Source organism: Pectinophora gossypiella, unplaced genomic scaffold (assembly GCF_024362695.1).
Source record: "Pectinophora gossypiella unplaced genomic scaffold, ilPecGoss1.1 Pgos_33, whole genome shotgun sequence".
In the NCBI taxonomy this organism is placed as follows: Eukaryota; Metazoa; Arthropoda; class Insecta; order Lepidoptera; family Gelechiidae; genus Pectinophora; species Pectinophora gossypiella.
In genome coordinates this window covers 1,025,499-1,049,566 of record NW_026063243.1, presented here as the reverse complement: position 1 = coordinate 1,049,566, position 24,068 = coordinate 1,025,499, and the positions used below count along the sequence as shown (strand labels likewise).

General features: G+C 38.5%; 1 protein-coding gene, 1 long non-coding RNA gene and 1 pseudogene across 8 annotated transcripts; 2 read left to right on the top strand and 1 right to left on the bottom strand.

Moving 5' to 3' along the window:
* Positions 1-1,360: 1,360 nt before the first annotated feature.
* LOC126380986 (protein bric-a-brac 2-like) lies at positions 1,361-3,433 on the bottom strand (annotated as a pseudogene).
* A 9,138-nt stretch (positions 3,434-12,571) lies between these two features.
* On the top strand, positions 12,572-14,288 carry LOC126380990 (uncharacterized). Its single transcript, XR_007568616.1, has 3 exons — positions 12,572-12,808; positions 12,898-13,127; positions 13,347-14,288. It is a non-coding gene; the product is annotated as an uncharacterized LOC126380990 (long non-coding RNA).
* A 1,394-nt stretch (positions 14,289-15,682) lies between these two features.
* On the top strand, positions 15,683-20,186 carry LOC126380977 (uncharacterized). Of its 7 annotated transcripts, none has more exons than XM_050030552.1 (10): positions 15,683-15,763; positions 16,045-16,067; positions 16,439-16,501; positions 16,576-16,656; positions 16,738-16,896; positions 16,961-17,115; positions 17,195-17,257; positions 17,335-17,421; positions 17,492-17,551; positions 17,646-20,186. In XM_050030552.1, exons 5-10 carry the CDS (start codon positions 16,787-16,789, stop codon positions 19,001-19,003), a joined length of 1,833 nt encoding a protein of 610 aa, XP_049886509.1. In that variant the 5' UTR covers positions 15,683-15,763; positions 16,045-16,067; positions 16,439-16,501; positions 16,576-16,656; positions 16,738-16,786; the 3' UTR covers positions 19,004-20,186. The 7 variants fall into 7 exon arrangements, with proteins under 7 accessions (XP_049886509.1, XP_049886506.1, XP_049886505.1 ...); XM_050030549.1 differs by having other exon boundaries at positions 16,045-16,097; XM_050030548.1 differs by having other exon boundaries at positions 16,045-16,134.
* Positions 20,187-24,068: the final 3,882 nt, after the last annotated feature.

Genomic DNA, 24,068 nt, shown 5'->3' with positions numbered 1-24,068 from the left:
TAAAATGTGCCGCCAGAATGCAAATCCAGTTTTTGACATTTAAACCGTAATCTTAGCTAATTTAAATTTAAGTTTGCCTTCCGGAATCGGCACCAATATAAAATAATATAAAATAATAAAATTATATGACTCTTTTAATCATTATAATTTTAGCTATATTAGGTGACATTCATTGCCACTATGAAGTTTATTAAACAACCGGATTCGTTGCAAATTGACACTTTTTGTTTAGACACGCAAAACAAAAATATCCGTCATGGTAAACTATTACCTAATACAATCAGGTGTATAGTGTGCGGACCTTCTAATTGCGGGAAAACAAATCTTGTTATTGGTCTTCTTTTGCATAAGGATGGGTTGCAATTTAAAAATGTTTACGTGTATTCAAAAACATTAGATCAACCAAAATACATATTTTTGGAAAAAGTCCTAGACATGGTGCCCAGTGTCTCATTTTCAAAATATAAGGATAGTGAAGAAGTTCTCAGCCCCCAGGATGCTAAACCAAATTCAATAATTATATTTGATGTCGTAGCGTGTGAAAATCAGAATAACATGCGAGATTATTTTGCGATGGGTAGGCATCGAAACATAGATTCGTTTTATTTAAATCAAACTTACAGTAAGGTTCCAAAACAACTAGTACGAGCCAATGCTAATTTGATTATTCTGTTTAAGCAAGATGAAATAAATATGAAACACGTTTATGATGAACACGTTAACACAGATATGTCCTGGAAAGAGTTCCGTGAAATGTGTTCTAAAATATGGAGTGAACCATATAGTTATTTGGTGATCAATAAAGATTGTCAGAAAAATGAAGGATGTTATAGAAATAAATTTGACAGTTTCGTATTTTTTTATTGATCATATCATTTTTCTGATATATAATGTGATGTTACTTGGTAAATCGGGTTATTTTGCCTAAAGATTTAGCAGAAGCACAAACTTATTTTCATAATGGAAGCTTGTTTAAAACGCCAAATAGTCAATGCAGCAGAAGCTGTTAAAAAAAAGGTTAAGAAATTGCGAAACATTAATAATAATATATCGTTTATTTCAGATTTAAAAATCCATACATTAAAAAAAAATATACCACAAACAATTAAAATAGTAAAAGTCAAATTCAAATTACAAAATAAACAATTAAAAATTAAAAATCAATAAATAAAAATCAATAAATAAAAACGAAGTGGTCCTATGCGGTATGGCGGCCTATCCACACCTTAAGAAAAGGCGAGTCCCACCGGTCCACCAACGCCCTCAAGATGCCGTTAGGGCTGTCGCGCGCCCTCGCTAGAAAGGAAGCGCATCGCTTTCTAATAATGGCTGCAAAGCCGACAATATGCGCTACCGCGAACATTCCCGACGCACTACAACGCCGCGGCAGCCCCATCAGGACCCTGAACGCGTTGTTGTATTGGACGCGCAGGTCGCCGTATGCCCGTCGCGTACAGTCAGCCCACAGGCTGCACGTGTAGAAGCTCTGACAATACGCCTTGAAAAGCGTTACTTTTACTTGAGAACTACATCGTGCGAACCTGCGAGCCAACATATTACAACGTATAACACCATATTACAACATTGAAACCGAAAATGAAAAAGCTTTGAAATCTGTATTCAGACCTATAATAAATAATTTAGAAAAAATAGAAAATTAATTATTCAAATGTTCGGGCCCATCGATAACCCTGCAGCGCCATCTGTGATGTCATAAAATTACGTTGTAAACGTCAAAAATCACTAGATGTCGCTACAAGGCTCGTCTGGTCCGAAATGCTTCGTAACAGTGCTTGAAAATAAGTGCTGCATGCAGACAATACTACTTTGTGGGCCTGGAGATGTTTCCCCTCGTCCGCGAGGGTGACATCAACTAATGTTTGCGTGTTCAGCAGCGTTGTCCACATCGAGATGAAGTTCGGCTGGTGGTTATTCCACCTCAAACTATATTGCTGAGACATCTTCGACACAGTTTTAATGGTTTTCTTATTATATTTATACCGTGGAATTGCCAACCTGAGGATGTTGAGGGGCGAGTTGTGGGCCATGCCCTGCAGCGGGAAGTCGACGGGCCGGGAGTCAATATAGCTTACGGGCACGGGGTGCGGTGGGCAGATGAGCGCCATCTGCTGCTCCTGTTGCGGTACGTCATCCTTGACGAGGTCCCTCGGCGGCGGCGGCGTCGTGCGCTCTCGTTTGTTGCGGCTCTTGATGCTCGGCCGGTTGTTGGGGTAGCCCTTCTTTTTGTATTCGAGCCATAGAGTGTGGTTGTTGACGCCGAAAAGGCGCGCGGCCTTGCAAAAGCCTATGCCGCCGAAGCGCACGGCCTCGAGAGAGCGCTAGAAGTTTTCCTCGGACCGTGGGTTGGTGGCGCGGCGGCGCTTCTGCTGCTGCGGCGGCTGCTCGGGTGCGGCGGCAGCGTCCGCCACGCAGCTGGGTCCTGGCGAGGGGCCTGCCACGCCGCCCACTCCGCCCACGCCACCAACGCCGAGCGCCTGCCCGTACTCGCTCAGCCCCGCGTTCATGTACTGGCTCATGTTGTTCATATAAAAAAAACGAATAAACTGTAAAAAATAAATAAATAAATGTACATCGCCTCGCCCTGCAGACCGGTGCTACCCAAGCACGCATTCGAGTACCGCGGGTACGTATGATCCATCATACTCCACTGTCCTCCTTGAGCCATTCCTGTGTTACCCCCCATTCCCAATTGTTCCAAGTATTTTGTGCTTCGGATGTTTGTTGGGAACCGTCGACGGCCCTGTCGTCGTGATACTCCCGGCTGCGCCGCTGCGGCACCGAGCTCCACGTGATCGCGTCGCCGCGCACCACATTCACCGATGGGCCGGACTCCTCGCGGCCCTCTTCCTCCACCATCTGCCCCGAGCCTGCCGAACTCCTCCTTCGCCCCCGTTTCCGCCTCGGCAAAATGCTTGGCGAGGCAGCGTGTCGCTGCGAGATAACGGAGTCGGTAGGGAAGTCAGCGGACGTGCCCTGTGACCGCGTTAGCAGTGTCGAGTCCGGCATCTCCGTCAGACCCTTTATCTTTAGAGTTTTCGCTGTATCCAGCACCTGTGGGAGCTGTTCCTTTGTGACATTAACTTCGCCGTAATACATAAAATCGGCCATTGTTCGCAGATCTGCGAAAGTGACATCTTTCAGGATCACGATCGGATGCCGAGACGGGTTGTACATAAACAGTGCCTGAAAATAAGTGCTGCATGCAGACAATACTACTTTGTGGGCCTGTAGATGTTTCCCCTCGTCCGCGAGGGTGACATCAACTAATGTTTGCGTGTTCAGCAGCGTTGTGAACATCGAAATGAAGTTCGGCTGGTGGTTGTTCCACCTCAAAGTATATTGCCGAGACATCTTCGACGCAGTTTTAATGGTTTTCTTATTATTTTTATACCGTGGAATTGCCAACCTTATTTGTCTGGATACTTTTTCTAATTGTACACGAACTTTGTCTTTATGTCGCGGGAGTGACGGACGTCCGACGTAAGCCGAAGTCGGTAAGGATATTGTGCGATCTGCGCAATTTACAGGTGTCGCTGATAGAATATATACATGGTGTAACGGAACGGGGGTATCAACCCGAAGTGTGCCTTCTCTGTCACTATCTACAAATCACATGCGAGAGTATTGGCTGCCTAAGTTCATATTTGCATTAGTTATGAGCAATTGAATTCCAGGTCTTCATGTAATAAATTCAAATTTGCACAACACTACGTAGCAATCAGCTGTTCAAGGTATTTAACTTTTGAGTGAACAGCTACCACCTCTTTTATTTCTGCCTGCCCTAGTAAAGGGTAAATGTGCCAGTGATGGCCATACTAATAAATATTTTTTAAACTGTTTTGTTTCTTCCTTGTAAGACCGAGGTTTCCAGACACAATAGTTAAACAAACAATGGGCTTTGATCCCGGTTACTGCTTACTGATGTAAGTAAGTAGTCGTTACATGAGCCATGTCAGGGCCTTTGGCGGCTCAATAATAACCCTCGCACCGGGATTGACGAGGTTGGTTATCCACCTTACAACCCACACGATAGAAGAAGAAGATGTGAACATACATAAAACACGCCTTTATCCCTAATGGGCCAGACAGAGCCATAAGTAATCACACATATCTAATATCACACTTATTGCGCTACTGAGTTGGGCAGAGTCACTTTGCTGTACGAGTTTTGGCCAAAAATGTAGTCGATTACCTACAATAATAGTTTATAAAGAAATGTACTTTACAATGCATCTCGTCTCCTTGTGTATCATGCTTTATTTTATGATTAAGTACGTAATATCAGGCTCCCATAACACCGTCATCCAGGTCAAATTTATGGGCATCACGCTAGCGGCGAATGCGTTCATGGCTAGTTACGTACGGGACAGTTTCATTAGAATACTTTCAGAGTTTTGCAGGCCCTAAACATGCAGGCCCTACTTTGGTGCCATTTACTAAGCCATCCGCGAAACTAAGATTACGCGTGATTACACAAACACAGTCTAATTTTAATTGCAAATCGAAATCTGGAACACCTTGTCAATTAAATCTTCTAATCTGTTGAACTGCCTTGCGATTAACAGCGGGGTTTTTCGTTGTGTATTTCCTGACAGCTTCGCGATGCGCGTTTTCTTTACTTGGTTTCGGTCCGCGTTTCTGTTTTTTGGGTCGGCCACCTTTATTTTTAACGCATTGGCTTTCGTCTTGATTACTGATTCTTTCTAATAGGACAACTGGTTTTAAAATTGTCAGTTTTATATCACTTGTAGTGTCATATACATCTACCGGATTTGAATCAACTTCCAATTTACTAATATCAAAATTTTGCACAGAGGTTTTAAGCGGGGCCAGGGTTGATTGATAGTTCATCAAAATCGAATCTAAAGTTTGATTCTCATTCAGTAATGGTGATGATATTAAATCTACTAAAATGGATTGTGACGTTTCGGAACTAACCTGCGTTTCGTTTTTCCATATAAGGTCGTCATTTAATACTCTTAATCAGGTCAATGAGTATTCGGATCCGTCGTAAACTTCATTCGCGAGCAAAAGTTTGGCTAGCGCTTCGGTTGAATTACATTTAAATAAACGTGCTACGTAAGGACCATCCTCTGGCTTACCCGTTCCTATATTAATGTTGTTGCTGTTAACTGCATGGCTGTTAAAGAAATAATATTCACCATTAAACCGCCAAAAACTAAAAGTATAACCCTGACCCGTAAACAATATGCTATCAGTACTGTCGTTGTGATTTGAATTGTTCACATTATAAGCGAATTGCGAATCTACAGTATAGTCATTAGTATTAAAAAACACTCTATTGTCCAGTATATTCATTAACGTTAATAAACCTATGTCTTTATTCGCGGGAGTTGTAGGATACGTATTAGAAATGATCCAGTTGTCCTCCATACTAACTATATGTGCGACGTTATCCCCGACGCGAAGCTCATTGGGTAATTCATCTGGCATAAAATAACTGACACCCCTCTGAAGTAGATATTTTAACTGCATGTAAAGTGTTTCCCCCATTTTTAAAATTTTATCAATTTCGGCAGTAGTGAAAGATGCGCGATTATGGAACACAGAATAAATTGAAGCGCATGCTGAGATAACCGTACATTGCGAATTATTACCTTCATACATATCGGAGCCTTGGTGTGTTAGACCTAAGGATTCAGTAAATTTTAGATATTAATTTATTTAATAGGTAATACACCCTATTATTGACACCCCTACTGACTATTAAGAAAAAAAAAGAACATTTTGATATATTCCTTGCATTTTGATATATTCGGATTGATTTTGAAAAATGATTAGACCGTACCAATCATTTAAGGTTCTATAATTAGGCAGTTTACCCTACATAAGTACTTAAATTAAAATATCAATTATCAATATTATCATTCTCCAACAATCTATTTTTTAATAAAACAATTATTCACCGATATTATTATAGGGAATGCAATAATTATTATATGAGAACTAAGTTACCTACCTAATATAAAAAAAACTACGCATATATATAAAATTTCAGTCGGATCAATAAACCTAGGTAGGTGATTTTTTTAATAAGTAGTTAAAATGGCATTCGTTTAAGCACTTTCACACAGTGCCGCCAGCTCGTGCCGCACAAAGCCGCCGCCGATAATCATTTCAGTCGCGACGGTCATGTAGAGCACACATTGTGGTTGAACATCAAAGGTCGATGAATCAAGTCGACAACATTGCCATCGTAGCTGTGGCTGAAGTAAAAAAAATACGAGGCGCCGACTTTACAATATAGAAAATGGCTAAGCAACTTTCTCGAAAAAACACATACTTAAGATTACGCCTATTTTCCGTTGGGATCGGCCACGCAATTCCACTTACTACGATCCTGACACGTCACTTTCGCTTCTACCACTGAAACAAAAATCTTTTGCTACCATATGTAAAGTGAGGTGTAATAGGAAATGGGTGTTATGGTAATACCGATATGTTTCAGAAAATTTATAAAGTGGTGTTTACCTGAAGGGCACAGCTAGATGTTATAGACCGGTGAGCATGAGACAAAGAAAACTCCCTTGAATTTGTACAATGTATATTTTACAATTATAGTTATTAAAGTACAACCATGGGCAGGTAAAAACCCTATGGAGGGAGACAGGTCGCGCTTTGGTCCGTCAGGTTAATTGTCACTCCGTAACAACCATGGGATATCACTATGTTTAAAACACTGTCCGTACACCTGTAGGCACCTCACTTACTCGAGGACCTCCGACTATCAGGCCTACCTGAGGCGTTCCGGAATACCATACAGGTGATGCGTTGAGGCCGGCTCAGGCCAGGGCGTGCTGGACGATGGCGGCGCAGCGGGCCAACTGTTACGCAGCTGGCGGGCTGCACGTCCACCGGTCAACCTCGCAGTCCTTCACCGAGCCTTATCCGGAGTGGAGCTCCGCCGAAATGAAGCTTGAAATAACTCTCAAATGCAGAAGAAAACAGTAGGAATCTTCATTCACAAAATTTGTTGAAATAGTCTGATCCAATCATAAACTTCTTCATAGAACTTAAAAACGTCAGAAAATTAAACAAAACTTTAAAGACGTTAAAACAATTAAAACTCAAAAACTTTATAAACGTTAAAAACATAAAGAAAAAAACCCCATCTGCAACAAGGAATGGCAATGATTAGCATGTGGTTCAGCTGACAGCGTGGCAAGGCAACTCACGAGTGTAAAACAAAGAAAATAACTTACAGGTTCATCCGGGATAGTTGGGCATCGCTCGGATGAAACCTAAACCCACCCACTGGACCTTAGGCGATGGGATTTCAGTGATATTGCTGAAAACAAGGACCTCGAGGTTATCACAAAGTTGGTGCAAAAATATGCACGAAGAATTGCGAGGACTCACCATCTCGGTTAAGCTATTTCTATTAATCAAGACATCGGCTCTTGATGCCGCCGATACATTGGGGCTTTAATTTGCCCACATTCGGGTTTCGGCAATGGAGTCTCCGGCGCTCTCGCGACGACCCCACTTTCCAAAACCTGTCTCAGCTCAGCCAGCTGTCAGTCTGACACAAGAACCACGAACAAAGTTGCCAAACTAGAAAAAATCTACCAAACCATAAATTCGCCGAATCAACGACAATAATCGACCGACTTGTTTGATCCCAAAATTTAAACAATATAATTATAATATATCAAAAATAAATGTTGCAGATAATTTTAATATACCAAATTTTGAAGAAAATAAAATAATTAAAAATATTCGGGCCCATCGATAACCCTGCAGCGCCATCTGTGATTTCCTGCGGGTAAAATATAAAAACAACGTTATATCGTCAGAAACCACAAGATGTCGCTACAAGGCTCGTTGGTCCGAAATGCTTCGTTACACCACTCTTATCAAAGTACACTCATTTATGCATGCTCGCCGGTTCCCAGTACTCTTGACCGTGGCTTTTCTTTAAACATCCTGAAATTAATCGAGGTATGTACCACCTAGGCCATCCACTTCGGATTTTACCACTTACATCCGTATAATAAATCTTGGCCTTGTCCAACCTATCTAAGCGTCCTTTTGTCAATTCTCTTCACTACATTTTCTTTTACAACAATCCCTTAACACACTATTTTATCATTCAAAGTTATTCAAAGTATAATAAATATTCAAAGTAACCTTTTGACAGTTTTAATAAAATATCAAGCAATTAATTAATTACATCATTGTAACATAAATATTTAATTCAGGTACCTACCTAATAAAATGACTTTAAGACCAATGACATCGAGAGGGTGACGTACCGGTATACAAACATTCAACTCAATTGATGTAACGCAACGCAAACCCTCGTTATAAAATATTTAGAAGACATGTCGATTTACTACACTGCACTTTACTTAAATAAAGGATTATACAGTCTGTTCTCTGCCTACCCCAATGGAAAATAGGCGAGATATTATGTATGTACGCAATGCAGCACTCTATTGACGGAATATTTCGAAAATTAAATATAAAATAACAGGAAAACGTAATATCAGTTTTTGTTCTTCTTTTGATCTTGTTGCATCATAGCGTGGGATTATTTCAGACTAATACAGGTGAAGTAGGTATGTATATTTGTCAAAAATTAAAAAAAAAAAAACTAGGCAAGTGCGATTTGGACTCGCGCACCGAAGGTTCCGTCCACAGAAAAGGTTAGTAAAAGAAAACTCTGATGGCGAAATTCAAGTATCTAGATATTCACTTAAGCTATAGGCATCAAATAAAGAATAATACTACGTTAGAATGGTCTGTCTCGCTCGTACTTATGCGTTAGATGTGTATCTACGTATGATACGTATACATACTTACATACACAGATTTTTCCTTTACTAACATTTTCTGTGGACGGAACCTTAGGTACATATACACATAAAATATAGTATAACATAGTATATATACCTACCTATATTATATTTTTACTGTATCAGGGTTGTGGAGGTATCGTATTTTTTAGACACTCATTGTATTCGGCGTTTTCCATATCTTTAGATAGATGTAAAGTAATAAACAAAATAATTATAAAGTTGTTACTTTATAGCTGTCACAAAAAGTAATAAAAAAAAATAAAACGGACTTCAAAATCTGTCAAATAAAAAGTAAGAAATAATATTTAGTTGAATACATTAGAATCTAAATTTTGAAATTACTTTTTATTTGTATAAACTCGAGTGTCCCTAATAATATTAATAGTGTCCGACACACCCTTAACCGTTTTCCAATTTTCTTTAATTTACTTTCAAACCATTAGTATCCATACTTACTTAAGCTCTAAGCTTCTATTAGTATAGTCGAAACACAAAGTTCCTAATTTTTAACTGTTTTTCAACCATAAGTTGGAAATTTCTAAACCAATTTTGATGAAACTTGCATTCTTTTCTATGTTGGACGATACTTAATAAAAAAGCATTGCAATACGATTTGTAGTTTTTACGAAATGCATGGACAAACATACAGGCATGTATATGGAAAATTTAACACACATTACGATATACATATGGATCAAATTAATAACCTTTTTTTTTGAAGTCGGTTGAATTAGATTAGTTTCCTTCAGTCCCCACCACATGGTCATCAAGATATATAACCATATCCCTAACCATATTCAAAATATAGACAAACCTACATACACCCTTTAACAGTAATTTAAATAAGTTTATTGTAGACAAATGTTATTATAGCATTCAAACTTTTTTTTTAGATAAACTAAATACTTCAAAGCTTCGATATCTATATACTTACTTAATAACTTGTTTGATATAATTTTGTTATTATAAATAGCTGTATTATATAATTAAGTAGGTAACTTTATAATAATTTTGTTACCTAGTTACTACTTATTTCTATAATTCTTAGTTAGATAGTTAATATCTTATAATATTATTATAAGATTGGTTATAGTTGTATTTAACCATCTGTAGTAACTTGTCATTTTTGATAAAATACGCTACTTCTTCTACACATAAAACAGACATAATTATTTAGTTGGCTTTTTCACGATTTTAGAGAAAGGTTTAACTTTTCACACAGAATATTAAGAGAGTGACTGGTATTAGTATAGCATAGAATAAGTAATAATACTACGGTCATAGGTTAACTTTTGTGTGTATTATAGGTAATTTGTTACAGATCTACTTATTACAGATCATCTCATAATGAGTGATGTTACTGTTGTGCTACAACATGGGTTGCTGTCAAACCAGAATCACACTCGGATTGTTATAATTCAAAAAGGATACAATCTTATTATTATTATCTATAGTGTTATGATCTCATCTAAATTTATCATAGGTTAATTAACTTATTTCATATACCTACCAACATACTTATATAATCTAAAAAAATATTAATAGTAATTAACTATCGCCTATTCTAGTCACACAGCATAAGTAGGGGCAATGCAATTGATTTAAGTAGGTAGGTACCTATTGCCTGTTATTAAGTAAAGTTTTTTCCATGACTGATGTAAAGCAGCTATTTTATCATCATAAAATCAATCGATCGTTTGGTAAACTGGAATTAAGCTCGTTAAAATCTAAATACTTACCGGCACCGATGCAGGTTGCAGCAGGCTCGTCGTCGACGCGACGGCGACGCATTGTAGAGCACGATGGAATTTCGACGCTTGAACGCTTCATCTATAAACAAACCACTTCTGTACTATTTGTGTTTATCTAATAGACAATAAAATAAGAATTATAGCTTTAAGTAGGTAGGTACTTGCCTTTTAATGTTTCACTTTCATTATGTGAAAAAGAGAAAATCAGTACAGATAGTTAAAGATCTTACAATTATAATAATTATGTTTATATGGCTAACTATTTTACGATTTTAAAGATTATATACCTAAAAATATTTATAAATAATTGTTAAATTATCAATAACAAAATCGACTTACCTTTGGAAATCTTGAAATACAAGTGAAAAAACGCTTGTCACTTTTTCGCGCCAACGGTTTGGGTACTGAGTTTACTTTTTTTTTCCATGAGACAAAGAAATTCTGGCAAAGCAGATTCAAACAGCCAATATCGAAAAATATTGAGGTACTTTTTTCTTCATTCGGTCGCATAGATGTCGATGGAATTAATAAATAAGCAATATAAAATCTAATTGCTTTTTGTTACTTCAGTACAATTTAACTTTTTTAAATAAGCAATGAAGATTGAGTAGTTTCATTAATTTTTCCATTGTTTTTTGGCGGGAAAGTTGTTTTCTTCATTGAATAATCTATTTATATTTAATACGAAATGAAGAAGTAATCGAAAAACATTCACTTAAGTGTTATCGTATCGGAAAAATATATAAATATAAAGTATAAATAAACATTCAGTAAACAAAGTGGTACTATCTATTTTCACTTCGTCCCAAAAAGCCGCTTCATAACTCGAAAATTTATGCGGACTTTTGAGTTAATTCATATCACAAACCTAAAGGTCTATGTAACCAGGCCAAAAATTTCCAAAAAGAAAAAAAGATGAGGCTATAATTATGACATAATAATACATTTGCGTAACCTGTGGATTCCATTGCCAACCGATTTGAAAATATGAAATAGTATTTTATGCAACAGTTGTATAAGAAGGGTCAAAAAATGCGAGTGGCGTGAGTTGCGATGTGAGCCTTGGCGAACATCGCAATAAGAGACGCCACGAGCATTTTTTGACCTAGTTATACAACGTTGCATACAATACTTTTTCTACGACGACGTCATTTTTCCTTTTTATTTTATACTTTTTAGTGTTTTGAAACGAAACACAAAAATTTTCCAATTTATTTTCCAACGCGCGGGAAAATGGCGGCAAATGTATACTTTTTTTTTATAGTATATCTATGGCACCAAACAAAGTAAAGGTGCCAGTTTCCAGGTCAAAAAAAAAAAACAACAACAATGCTTTTTTGGCGACATTATAGTACAGTTACACTTTGTAAACAATGCTTTTATAGGCCATAGAGCGTAGACTTTTTCAAAGAGTTTAATTATGTATGTACTTATATTAGACTTTTTGGTTATTTAAATGCCAGATTAAAGTAGAGGAGTAGAAAAATACGTTTATTGATTTTAACGAATTTAACGTACCTAGTATAGTATTTGGCTGTATGGGTTATGTTTCCTTTGCCTATCCTATGTACAAAATAACCAAAAAAAACTAAACATAATGGTCTTATGGTCTCGTTCTGTGGTCTCGTTGCCGAGAAGTTCTCTTGATAATTTCCTGCTTTTTGGCGGGAAACGGGAACGGGACAGTTGCTTTCTTCATTGAATAATCTAAATAATTAATACGAAGTGGTGTTTTGTGGTTAATGATCGCATTAAGTTAGTCGGAAGACATTCGCGAGTGTTATTATATCGGAGTATTCAATGAACAAAGTGTATCTGCCTATTTTCGCTTCGTGCCAAGAAGCCGCTCCATAACTCGAAAGTTTATGCGGACTTTTGAGTTAATTCGTTTGGGGTTCGGAGTGGGAGTCTACTCCGAGGGTGGGGGCTTAGGTTTCATGATCATCACCTTTTATCATTTCATTAATCATCAAGAAAAAAAATACGTAAGACATGGCTGTATGGGCATAGTTCCCTTTGCCTTACCCTTCGGGGAAAACCAAAACAAAAAAAAAAGATAATTTCCTGTGCTACTTTGTTAGAATTTGTAGCTTACAAGTTCATCGTGCGAGAGCGTCGATATTCTACTGTAAAAACTTCCAGAGCCATTGTGTGTTTTGGATAGAGCCGATATGATAAAAAGTTTGTGGATAATGTTCGTTGATAAATTGCAATGTAAGTAACATACAATCAAATGACATTGTTATTATATATGACACTGTTATTATATATGACACTGTTATTATATAGTTATTTATTTATAGGTGTGAATGCTGATCGACTTTGTCATACTAACTTATACTCATACTAAGAGATGTAAGCAACAATAACAAGTTTCCTGAAGAATGTTCCAATCGGACAGTTACAAACAATTATGTCTGTATAAGTTGTGGAATATCTTTGGGAAAGCAGTCACGAAGATAAAATCACAGGCCATGGGCTTATGGAAAGAAGTGAAGAGTGGTATTATATAGAAAAACAATCTCCGAGATAGGTATTAAAGTATTAAGTATTTTAATTTATGTTGTACATGAAAAAAAATGTGTTTCAATCATAATTGTTATAAGGCAATCCTTAATTATGATTAAAACATTGTTCTAATTTTAATTTATTGTTGCCAATGTTTCAGTTCCATTTCTACACATTAAATAATATTGATACAATCGGGCATATTGTGCAATATACTATTAAAAACATTCGTGTTTGCTTTCAGATGCCTGATGGATGCCCATGTATGCGTTGTTTGCAGGATGAGCTCACCTCAAAAGCATTAATATCTAGTGAACATAAAAGCTGTGTTAGGTGTGTTGTTGCAATGTATATATTTATTAACCCCCAATGCAAAAACAACGGGGTGTTATAAGTTTGAAGTGTGTGTATGTGTCTATCTGTGGCAACGTAGCTCCCAAACGGATGATCCAATTTTAATATGTTTTTTTTTTGTTTGTAAGTTATATTAGTCGAGAGTGTTCTTAGCTATGTTTGGTAGAAATCGGTTCAGGTCTTCGAGGTCATCAGAGATGTTTGTTATGTGATAGGAATGTTACACGTTCAGTTTGCTTGCAAGCATAGGTATGTGGGATAAGTTATTTTTTGCTTTTTATAGGGTTTTTAATTTTTTTCACTTTTTTTCATAATAATTGAGTACTTTTGTTTTGTCGGGGTTTTTTTTTTTGTTCATAGATGTTGGTAAACTATGAGTTTATATCACTTTATAATTATAATTTATATTATTAAATCATTAAATAGATAAAAAACCTTTGTATATTTTAATGTTATTGTTAAGTTTATTCTCTACCTACTTACTAATATGTTACCATATTAAGTCTGTTCAAAAATCATAAATAGGTACTTGTTCTTCTTCTATCATGTAGGTTGTGAAGTGGATGACCAACCTCATCAACCAGGGTTATTGCTGAGCCGCCAATGTCGTTGGATCAGCCAGCAATGTCCTAACTGAATCAGGGATCACAAAGAAATTTTTGTGTTTTGTCCCCACCGGGACTTGAACCTGGGACCTCCGGAATGTTAGCCACTGGACCACATAGGCCGAGAGTATATGGTTAAGTTGCTGTTTTATTTGAACTATTTATTTAAATGTAGGAATATTTTGTATGAGTATGAATAATATAATAAAACAAATTATTTCTAAAAATATATCTTTCATTATGTTTTTAATAAAATTGTTTCTTTTTAAAATTATTTTGATAAATAAAAATAGTAATCACGTCGTTTAGCACCACTTCAACTGATAGGATCTCACAATCAATGTTTTTTGTGGTATCAAAATTGTTAGTTACATTTAATTTTTGACCTCTTGGGACCAGATTTTCACATCAAACATCCTTTGGTGGTCTTTATTGGTCTAAATGCAAGAAAATATAATTACAAAATCTATAGGTACCAATGAGGGACTTTCCAGGCTACGTCCCCAAAAAAAATAGATGGCGCTGTACAGATGTGCGATCGTATAAATATGCCTATATACCCTTGCCATTACATTTAAATAATATTTATTTACCCGAGCAATGAGAAAATAGGTATTTATCATGTTAAATCTGGACAGCGCCATCTGTATTTTTTTTTTGAGAACCTAGCCTGGAAAGTCATCTATTAGCTTTTTTATAAAATATTTCTATTACCTACCTAGTTACTAAATATGCAAGAGTAACGTGTGTTATTGGTGCTGATTCCAGTACACACTATCTAAGTTTATATGAAGTTATACCTGTCATTTTATTATCAGCTGACGGGTAAACGACAGGCTTAAAATTTATGGAATAGGTTCACAAGAATTTTAGGCAGAAATTAAAAAACCCCAGCAAAAGTTGACAGCACACATGTCACCGGCGATAGAAATATGTTATGCGAAATAAAAGTTGCTCCAGGTTTTATAGTTTTGCCAGGCCGTAGGGTATCTCCCTGATGCGGAGCATGTCACCGGTGATAGAATTTGACCAAGATTTGAATAGGTATCGTGAAAACCAAAAAGTTCCACGTGCGATAGTTTCACCAGGTCGTAGGGTGTCTTTAATATACTTTATTGCACTTAACAACTAGTTACATCACAAACAAGAAATGGACGTTTACAAGGGTGGACTTATCTCTAAGAGAGATCTCTTCCAGCCAACCCAGAGGTAGTATTAGAGTAACTGCGGAAGAATAAAAAGAGGTGCAATATATTAAATACATTATAATAATTATATCTACATATAAAACCGTTTAAAAAAATATATATACACAAACATATGCCTAAGCCTCTATAAATATATACACATATAAAATATACTATACCTACATACATACCTATTATATCCACTCTACAGTCGTTGGTAATTATAGCTACCGATTCCAAATTCACCTCAGCAGTCGGTGGTAGCTATACTTACCAATTGTCGGGGTTCCGTTAGGGTGACCAATTTTACGGATTAACTAGTTTTACAAGCTAGTATAGATTATAAAATTATACTAGTATTGTGTACTATAAAAAACCTTACTAGGTGGTATTTGCATCTCTTCCCTATGAGTTGATAACATTAAAAAAACAACTTTCAAAGTCAGACGAGTGTTGGTCGAGTCTACTGTCAACTACTGTGTTTGCGAGTGAGTGTTTTAAACAAGAAATATGCCGTAAGTATATAAAATATATTATTTTTATTGATTAGCATACACCTTGAATATATCCTCTACCGTTTTCTACAAAAACCTGAACATTTAAGCCATGATTTTGTTCCAAAATCATTAAGAGAAAAATATCGTATCAAAAAAACGTCTCCTGAGACAAAAATGGAGGCAAATTACAGAATATTACACGACGCATTATATTTTAAAATGTTTTAAATACATCACGGTTACTTATTAGTTACTCGTGGAAACAAATTATTTACCTAAATAAACAATTATTTCAGCAGATGCCCAGGATTTAGATTACAGGGTACACCAAATTTGGTCAACTTTTATCATGGTAACTAAACCTACCATCGACTTATCTGGGTTTAAGGGTTCGTACAAACGGAGCGATTATCTTTCTATGGCTGCTTGAACGCGCTTATTTTTTGTTTGAGCTTACAGTTACTTTGGTGTTTGTATTTGGAGCACGTTTTGGTGTAATTTTTTAAGTGTTCGTGTGACATGATTTTTGTGTGGTTTATTAATTAATTTAATAATCAAATGCTACAATACTAACTTTCATACTAATCCAAATCCTAGTGGTTAATTTTGCGGTTTTCTTGTATGACATTTTTGTAATACTGTGCAAGCATAATGTTTTGATTAAAGGTACTAATTACTAAGTATTTATTTTAGATTACCAAACAAAAAAGGTCGCGACTTGAGTCCGACAAGTCGCGAATCGGCAAGTCGTCAAAGGTAAATATTATTTATTTCTGTTTTCGTGATTATAAAGTATGTATAACATAATAATATGCTGTTTTACGTTTCAGTGTTCAAAGAGGTAGAGGTCGAGGACGTGGACAGGGAAGAGGTGGGCGTGCACACAGAGGAACCGAAGTTGACAATGTAGAGTAAGTATTATTGCACACAAATTCAATTTATAACTAGCGTTCTTTTATCTTCAGTTCTAAACAGTGACTGCTTTTTTTCAGAGATGTTATAGCTGAAGTGAGGGCACAGAGACAAATTACGAAAAAACGTATGACTAAACTGCCAGTAGATATCCAACAGGAGTTTATAGACAGAAAGCGGCAGGCGCAATTAGATCGCATATTATTGCCTGATGCGCCTCCACGAAAGCGCCGCACGCAGTAAGTAATCTTCGTTATTGTTATTTATGTTATTGTCATGTCTATATGTTTGCTTTTGTTTTAGACGTCCATCGCCAGAACGCGGTGCAATAGAATTTATTTCGAATTCTAATGCACCTTCTGGCCAGGTAGTCTCCGTGCCTGTGGCTTCGACTTCCAATGCACCTGTTGGCCAGGTAGTCTCCGTGCCTGTGGCCACGGACGACTTCATTATTATTGGTAATTTAAAGAGATTAACTTGTATAGTTTAAACACAATAGATTTAAACCCGCACTTAATTGCTTTGTTTGTGATCCAGCCCCCGAAGCCACCGACGTCGCTGGCGGAGAAGTGGTCGGGAACACCGACGAATTTTATATGGGTAAAAAACTCATTAATAATCATATAAAAGTGTAGTTATCGTCTTTAAACCCGCATTTATTAATATTTTGTTTACAGTACCGGCACCCGAACCTGCCGCATCTATTGTCGCTGCGCCTGCTCCCGTCGTAGCACCCGCTGGTGACGACGACTCAGATATCACTGGTAACAGGTTAATACAAAATTGTGGAGTGTAAGCGTACTTGAACTCGCATTAAATTATATTCTTTTGCAGAGGTCCGCCCGTCTATATTTTCGGCGCCAACTGCCAGTACGTCGAAAAGGAGTGTAATAGGTGAAACACTTTTAATTAATTTGACTATATCCTTATACAATTAGTCCCTGAAAATGATAAAAAATCTGTGCTAATATTATAAATACTTTTTCAGCTATGAACGACGATCACTTTGCCGAGACTGTGACTAGCTGGATGACAGACTTTTTTGATAGTGAGGACGAAGACTTACTCGATATCGACAGTAATGACGTTGACTTGGGTATCTCACTCTCGACACAAAGTAATACTCGTACAGCCACTGACTGCGCAGCAGACGATGATGGACTAACTACTGAACAAATTTCTTTACTTCTTGCGCAAGAGGAAGCTGATGACATATGTGTGAGAGACTTGGCACCTACTAACGATTTTTTTGAATTTAATTGGACGTGTGACAGACAGACTTTTACTGGTAAGCGAGAAGTCTTTACTGGTTCGCCAGGACCGACATTCACGGTTACTAACGACATGACTCCGACTGATATTTTTTATAAAATGATTGACACTGATTTTGTTGACATGCTGATACGACAAACAAACCTATACGGTGAACAAAAACTGACAAAACTAAAACAAAACCGAGAAACGAAAAAACATACACGGACTTTGCGTTGGACACCGACTGACCGGGACGAAGTGATAGCGTTTTTAGCATTGATTATACTTCAGGGATTATACCCCAAAGTGACGGAGGAGTCCTACTTCTCTTATGACGGGTTTGGGACTACTCCTTTCTTTGGGCGAATAATGTCCTACAACAGATACTTCCTGTTAAAAACGATGTTACACTTTGTAGACAATGACTCGACTGAGGACACGACAAAACTTAATAAGATAAGACCTGTCATCGACTATTTTAATGCCAAATTTTCATCACTGTATTACCCTAAACAGAACGTGGCTATTGACGAGAGCTTGCTAAAATGGCATGGGCGACTTAGTATTTCTAAAAAAATAGCAACCAAGGCCGCTCAAGTAGGTGTAAAAACCTATGAGCTATGCGAGTCGTCATCAGGCTACCTATGGCAGTTCAGGGTATATACTGGAAAAGATGGCCCCAACAGGAAAAGACAAATGCGACAAACTGACGACCACAACACCCAGCAACAGACTGAGGATCAGGACACACAGCAAGAGCGACTTGACAACAGTGACAGCCAGCCACACCGACCTGAAGACCGCGTCATCCAGCAGGACCAAGCTAATGACCCTGACACCCAACAAGACCGACATGACGACCAATCGAGCAGTACGTTTCGTCCGCGAAATGCTACTTCTCAGATTGTTTATGACTTAATGAGACCACTACTTTACCGGGGACACACGCTAATAATGGATAATTTTTATAATGCTCCATTATTAGCGCGTTGCCTTAAACAGGAAAAGACTGACGTATTTGGGACTCTGAGATTATCGCGAGAATTTGTTCCCGAAAGTTTAAAGACTATGAAAAAGACTGACATGCGATAAGGTGAAATAGTGGCATCTTACTGTTCCGATCTGTCGGTGATGTTGTGGCGTGACTCTAACCTCGTTAGTATGATCTCCACTTACCATCCCCTTCTAATCGGATCAGTGACTACGTATAACCGTACGCAAGTACATAAGCCGGCTGTCGTCCTTGACTACAATAAATCAATGGGAGGTGTCGACCGCAAAGATCAGTATCTTGCCAGTCAAGCTCTTGAGAGACAGAAAACTAAAGTGTGGTACAAGAAGCTGTTTAGGCGCCTTTACAATGCAGCAATCTTTAACTGCTTTGTGATTTACGATAGTAATCCCACACACAAACTTGATCACCGTCAGTTTAGGAGGACGCTGGCTGAAGACTTGCTACGGTTGCACAAAAACATTGACTTGACGACAGAACCCAAACTAATTCGACATAGACAGACGACTCAATTGGTGGCACGCCAAACAACGCGACCGTACGTGGCCTCGAACCATTTTCCGATGAAAACGGGATCCACTGCCACACGTTGTTTTCTGTGCACTAAGAACAAACGACCGTCTAGGACTGCATATAAGTGCGAGGAGTGTGACGTAAATCTGTGCATCGTGTATTGCTTTAAAGCCTATCATAAGCCTCCTCGCACTTCCACCACCAACCAGGACAATACTGACGATTGAGATTTTTGGCGACTTTTGATTAATACTGACGGTTAAGACTTTTGACGCTGACTTTTGTTATTACTACTTCTCCGGGCAGTTGGACGACCTGAAGGCTCAAAAATACACTCATCGGTGTATACGTACGCGTCCAACATACTCCGAAGCGATGGACCGGCTTATCTAAATTAGGTCACCGTAAAACTAATGGAGTTATTTTCAACTAACTATAATCTGTATAGATTGGTCTTGGTAATTCGTTCGTTGTTTTATGCCAGGACACTCACAAAATTATGCAAAATAAAGTTTTTATGTATGGGGTACTGGCTGGTTATAACTAAGTTACAAATTACAACTTTTCAAGAGAAACTAAATACAGACTTTCCAAATTAAAATTTTGTATGGAAAACGATGGGCCTTAGTAAAATTACTATGTTTTTGCATTTTATGTATTATGTATCTTATCGACAAGGTGTTCAGCAGGAGCAGGAGCATTCAATTATAAATTAGTTTTAATTAATTTAATAAATCTTAATTTTTCTTCTGGCTTTCTTTAATTCCATGCACAAAATGTGCATGTTAATCTTACCCTTTATTGGTAACTATAGTTACCATAGACTTAAAAAGGTAGGAACGCTCAGTGTAAACAGAAATTTAGCGAGGGCGGCCATCTTGGTAAGAATACGGTGTTACAAATAAGTCGTGACCAGGTGTTATATTTATATGTCTTGTGTTTAAACTAAATAACATTAAAATATAATTTGAATACTAGTAAAAAGTGTAAAAAATATTACAGTTCCTAGAACATGATACTTTACATGCTATTAACAGGCATGGCTGGGATAACTGAAAAAATGAGCGGATTCTGTCAATTCTAATTGGATTTGAGATAGATTTTATAATGTGATCTTTTTTTATTTTTATCTAATTAGAATCATTGCACGTCTCGCTTGCTGTTTCTGAATTTTCTTTATTATAGCCACAGTAGTTTTTGAGTTACACGCCTTTTTATAACACGCCACGATATCGCTCACCGAACGCCGCGCCAGTTCGAAATGCCTGGACTGTTGAGGCTAGATTTGCTAGTGCGCCTGGACTGTCAAGTGGATATATATATAACAATATACTTAGACTACGAATATTCTATGGATAAAAAGTGCTCTTTGACTCTCTTCTTAAAAATTAGGTAAGAGGAACTCTCCTGAACTACCCTCGGCAGCCTATTCCAGAGCATGGCTGCACGGACGGAAAATGAGTGAAAGCCAAAATTGGTATTGGTCCTAGGTATCTCCAGCATCTTAGTAATACATGGACGCCTAGAACGTGAGGGAGGGGGCAGGAGGTGGAAGCGGGACCGTAGATAAGAAGGGGTACCAGGATCATAGAGAATTTTGTAAAGGAAGGAAAGGATGTGCACATCACGGCGAAGTCGGATAGGGAGCCATTTTAACGACGCACGAAACTCGGAAATATGGTCATACTTGCGTAAGCCGAAGATGAAACGTATCGCCAAATTTTGAAGATGCTCGAGTTTGTTAAGCAGCTCCTCGGTTACATCCAAGTAACAGACGTCCGCGTAGTCGAGAATCGGGAGCAGGAGAGATTGCGCCAGCATAATCTTGGTGTGAAAAGGGAGGAAGAATTGGAGACGCTTGAGAGAGTGAAACGTGAAGTGCATACGCTTGCTCAGCTCATTAATATGAGAAGACCAAGATATGACAATCCATTATAAGCCCCAAATTTTTCGCCTTCTCAGAATAGGCAATAGGGATCCCGTCGTAGACAAGCGGAGGAAAAGAATTCCAGTCAAGCATACTTCTGAGTCTACTGCTACCCACGATCAACGCCTGTGATTTAGCGGGATTGACAAGGAGACCAAAAGTAGTGTCTCCCTGATGCGGAGCAGTTTTTCAAGATCGAACAGTTTTTCCATACTCAGCTTGACGTTTCGATAACACCTCCCATACATAATTTTTACCTCCGAGACATTTTCTGGAAAAACGAAATTTTGTATGGCGGCCATCTTGTTTTTTCGCCATTTTGTTTTTTTATTCACCGGCGATTGGATTTGACTAAGATTTAAATAGGTTTCGTGAAAAAAATATTGCTCCAGGTTTTATAGTTTTGCCAGGCCGTAGGGTGTCTCCCTGATGCGGAGCAGTTTTTCAAGATCGAGCAGTATTGAAATACTCAACATGACGATCCGATCACATCCCTATACATCATTTTTTCCCCCGAGGCATTTTCAGGAAAAACGAAAAATTTGTATGGCGGTCATCTTGATTTTCCGCCATTTTGATTTTTATTCACCGGCAATTAAATTTGACCAAGATTTAAATAGGTATCGTGGAAATTAAAAAGTTCCACGTGCGATAGTTTCACCAGGCCGTAGGGTGTCTCCCTGATGCGGAGCAGTTTTTCAAGATCGAACAGTTTTTCCGTACTCAGCTTGACGTTTCGATCACACCTCCCATACATCATTTTTACCTCCGAGACATTTTCTGGAAAAACGAAATTTTGCACGGCGGCCATCTTGTTTTTTCGCCATTTTGTTTTTTTCTCACCGGCGATTAAATTTGACTAAGAATTTAATAGATTTCGTGAAAACAAAAAGTTCCAGGTGCGATAGTTTCGCCAGGCCGTAGGGTGTCTGCCTGATGCGGAGCAGTTTTTCAAGATCGAACAGTTTTTCCATACTCAGCTTGACGTTTTGATCACACCTCTCATACATCATTTTTACCTCCGAGACATTTTCTGGAAAAACGAAATTTTGTACGGCGGCCATCTTGTTATTTCGCCATTTTGTTTTTTTTTTCACCGGCGATTGGATTTGACCAAGATTTAAATAGGTTTCGTGAAAAAATTATTGCTCCAGGTTTTATAGTTTTGCCAGGCCGTAGGGTGTCTCCCTGATGCGGAGCAGTTTTTCAAGATCGAACAAATTTTCCATACTCAGCTTGACGTTTCGATCACACCTCCCATACATCATTTTTACCTCCGAGACATTTTCTGGAAAAACGAAATTTTGTACGGCGGCTATCTTGATTTTCCGCCATTTTGATTTTTATTCACCGGTTATTAAATTTGACCAAGAATAAAATAGGTTTTGTGAAAACAAAAAAGGTCCAGATGCGATAGTTTCGCCAGGCCGTAGGGTGCCGCCCTGATGCGGAGCAGTTTTTCAAGATCGAACAAATTTTCCATACTCAGCTTGACGTTTCGATCACACCTCTCATACATCAAATCAAATCAAATCAAATATACTTTACATCATTTTTACCTCCGAGACATTTTCTGGAAAAACGAAATTTTGTATGGCGGCCATCTTGTTTTTCCGCCATTTTGATTTTTTTTCACCGACAATACAATTTGACCAAGATTTAATATATAGTTTTAGGGTCAGAAGTGGTAATAATTTAAAAAAAAACAAAACTAACAATCACACTTTTTATTTGAATTTAAATTTTAACAATCACTTAAATACAGAAAAAAAGAAACAAAAACAAAATAACCTCGCTTGAAAATGCAACAGAAAAACAGGAAAATATCGAACAAAAATGGCTCACGTGACCTGGAACGTAGTCCTCTACCGATCCGTAGGCTTCGACGTCTCTCGAGCAAATGTCCGCCAAACGTCGTTGTCTTCTCACACACGAGTGTGTGGGGAAACCTTCTGAAGCTCCTGCTCCTTAAGGTGGTAGTCTGCGCCTTCCGCAACTACGGAAGGGTCCCTAGGTTCAGGCCCCGCCTTCGCGGTCTAGCCCACCGGGTGAGACCCCGTTGGGGGAGGCCCAGTGAGCCGCCTGCGTTTAGGCGCGGGCTGGTCTTCCTCTTCTGTGTCTTCAGGTTTCTTCTGTTGCCCTGGTTCCCTCTTCCCGGGTGAGAGTAGATCCCTCGGGTAACGATGAGGGCGCTTCCTCCTCGGAGGAGGCGCGGTGGGGTCATCTGGCGGTCGTGTGTGGTGCGGAGCGATGGCCTGCAAGTGGTCCCACGAGGAGAGAGCCGCCCGGGTGAACATGCTGTCCGCTATTCCTTTGATGAACTCGTCGATTCCCTTCCAGCTCAGGTCCCGGTATATCGTCGAGTTTCTTAGGTAGCGGATGGCTCCGACAGCTGTTCGCAGGCTCAGGTTCTCCTGGGCTCTGAGTTTCTTCTTCTCGTGTTCGGCCGCGAGGCCGTACCACGCCGGCGCTGCGTACGTTAGCCGCGACCTAACGTACGCTTTGTACACCATTAACTTGGCTCTGAGCGGCAGTCTTGATGTGAGGAGACGGCTAAGTCTCCTTCTGGCTATCTTAGCCCTGGATGCGGTCTCCTTCACATGCGCGCTCATCGTTAGCCCGCGGTCGATGGTGACCCCGAGGTACTTTACCGTCGGGGACCATGCGAGCTTCTCGCCCATGAGGGTTGGGGGTGGTGGTAGAAG